Source organism: Marmota flaviventris, chromosome 8 (genome assembly GCF_047511675.1).
Source record: "Marmota flaviventris isolate mMarFla1 chromosome 8, mMarFla1.hap1, whole genome shotgun sequence".
NCBI classification, from domain to species: domain Eukaryota; kingdom Metazoa; phylum Chordata; class Mammalia; order Rodentia; family Sciuridae; genus Marmota; species Marmota flaviventris.
This window is the reverse complement of record NC_092505.1, coordinates 12955776-12958029: the sequence shown is the minus strand read 5'-3', so window position 1 is coordinate 12958029 and position 2254 is coordinate 12955776. Positions and strand designations below refer to the sequence as shown.

At 33.3% G+C, this 2254-nt stretch overlaps 1 protein-coding gene across 1 annotated transcript; it reads right to left on the bottom strand.

Annotated features, from left to right (window-relative positions):
• Positions 1-1099: 1099 nt before the first annotated feature.
• LOC114087779 (keratin-associated protein 19-3-like) lies at positions 1100-1381 on the bottom strand. The gene has a single exon (XM_027929339.1). It carries the CDS (start codon positions 1379-1381, stop codon positions 1100-1102), a length of 282 nt encoding a protein of 93 aa, XP_027785140.1.
• Between the last annotated feature and the right edge of the window lie 873 nt (positions 1382-2254).

Sequence of the window (2254 nt, the reverse complement as noted above, 5' to 3'; positions counted from 1 at the left end):
TGAAGTATTGCCTATTTCATATATTACTGTATTACATTTGTTAAAATATTCCTAAGAATTTGGCATTAATGCTGATGAGAAATATGGACTTATAATTTCTCTGTAGATGACATTACATTTTTTTATTGGAAATTTGTTATCTTCAAAAAATACAATGATGTGTTTCATCTTAGTTTCTGAAAGACAAACTGTTAAGAATTAACCAGTGTAATCATTGTCTCTTAATTTTTTATTATTTATTTTTTATTTTAGCAAAGTTTTTAATCATTTTAATCATTCTATTTCTACATGAGATATAGAACTATTCAGGTATTTATATTTTCTTGAGACATTTTAGTAAATTTAACTTAAGATAATTATGTTTTAGATAAAAATAAAATGGTTTTCACTTTTTTCCTATGACATATTTTACACATACACAAAGATAAATATTACAACAAATACCTTACACCTCTATATTGCTTTTTTCGTGAAAAAAAACATTTAAGCTAAATTTCATTATTATCATAAAAGCCTTTGAACTTTTAGACACAGAATTCTTATATTTTACAGAAGTAGAAAATATAGATATTGGTAACAATTCATTTAATGAAAAGGAGAAAGTGATGGATGAGAAAAAGGCATTTAATAAAAGAAAACAAGAGAAGAAAAGAATGTCAGTAAAGAAAGAAGAAGTTGGAAAAAATAATCATGATGTAAAATATGTCATTTAAGTTCTTATATATAAGAGAAGGATATTGGCATAGTTAATGATGTTATCAATTCATCTCCGTTTATTGTGATAAAACAATGCTCATGACGAATTGATTATGTAAGATAAAGTTTATTATACTATGTCAGATACTGAAAGGCAAACAATTGCAGAAACACAAATGATTCCCCATCCAATACAAAGAGAGATGAAGAACATCGTCACTAAACAACATCACTATTCAAATGCCAGCATCTAGTTCATCTAGTTTTCTTCACATTACAGTCAGAAACCATGTGGTCCAAATAGAAGTTCAGCTATAAAGACAAGATGAGAAAAGCACACAGGTTGTGGAATGAAGTTTTCAAAACAATCAAGGGCAGGCATTGTAAATTTTCAAGTATTTATTCAGAAGTATCCAGAGATCCCGTATTCTCCACTGCATGATGGGCGGCAGCATCCATATCCATAGCTTCTGTAGTCGAAACCATATCCGGGTTCTCCAAAGCCAGAGCCACATCCATATCCATGGCCTCCAAAGCCACAGCCACCTGTCAGTCTGCGGAAGCTGCCATATCCATAGCCTCTGCCATATCCACAGCCATATCCACAGCCATGGCCATAGCCCAGGCCACCAAAGCTTCCAAAGCCGCAGCCCAGGCCTCCATAGTAGCTGCCGTAGTAGTTCATGGTGTCAGGAGTGGTAAGTTGGTTTGGAGTTGTAGAGCAGTTGTGTGAATGCCAGTGTCCAGGGACTCCTTATATACTCTGATGGTGTAGAAAGCCGCACCTCCAAATGCCATCTCCATTAGAACAAATTACTTGAAAACGATGCCAACTACCTTGTTTCCTAACAACCAACCGCTTATGGGTGCAACTAGCTCTTTAAAAATTATGCAATGTGTTTGATGTTCTGCTTTATTTGGATTCCTACAAAAACATTTCAGCTCTAATAAAATACTGTGGTGTTTATATTCTTCGTATATGTTTGAGTTTCTGAGTTTCAAACTCCATAAACAAATCCCTACAGCTTCACATATTCAAATTGCATCACATGAGCTTGCATTTACCCTCTAATTGTACTTTTTTCTTTGACGGTCTATGGTTGCTCATTCTTTTCCAAGCCGAGTTGTGTACCTCCATTCTGCCGAGAATTCGCATGAATTTAATCGTAATTGTTCCCTGAAATGTTCCTCCTGTTTTAAAAATGGCAGTCAGCTACGATACATGTCTTGATACAAAATGCTTTTAAAGTCAGCTGAGAATCACATTTTGTAGTGCAATGGTAATGCTTATTTTTTAAACAGCCACAAAATGATGTCAAAGGAATTTCCCAGGCCTCATGTCTCCTGTAGAGACAGCCTGGTTGGTGGATAATTTGAAAGATTGCTTAGAGAAAGCCTTCCTAATTCTTCGTAAATAACCTTGCCACAAATTTATTCTTATTTTTGATTATAAATTCTATAAAATCATAGAACGATGTAGTTACAGAATTTTAAAAAAATATTAGATGATTGTTTTTTTAAAACAATAAGAAAAGTATAATTTATAGAATCAGAATTA

Excerpts from the sequence above, each read along its gene's own strand:
- LOC114087779 (XM_027929339.1), bottom strand. The coding sequence starts at position 1,381 with ATGAACTACTACGGCAGCTACTATGGAGGCCTGGGCTGCGGCTTTGGA.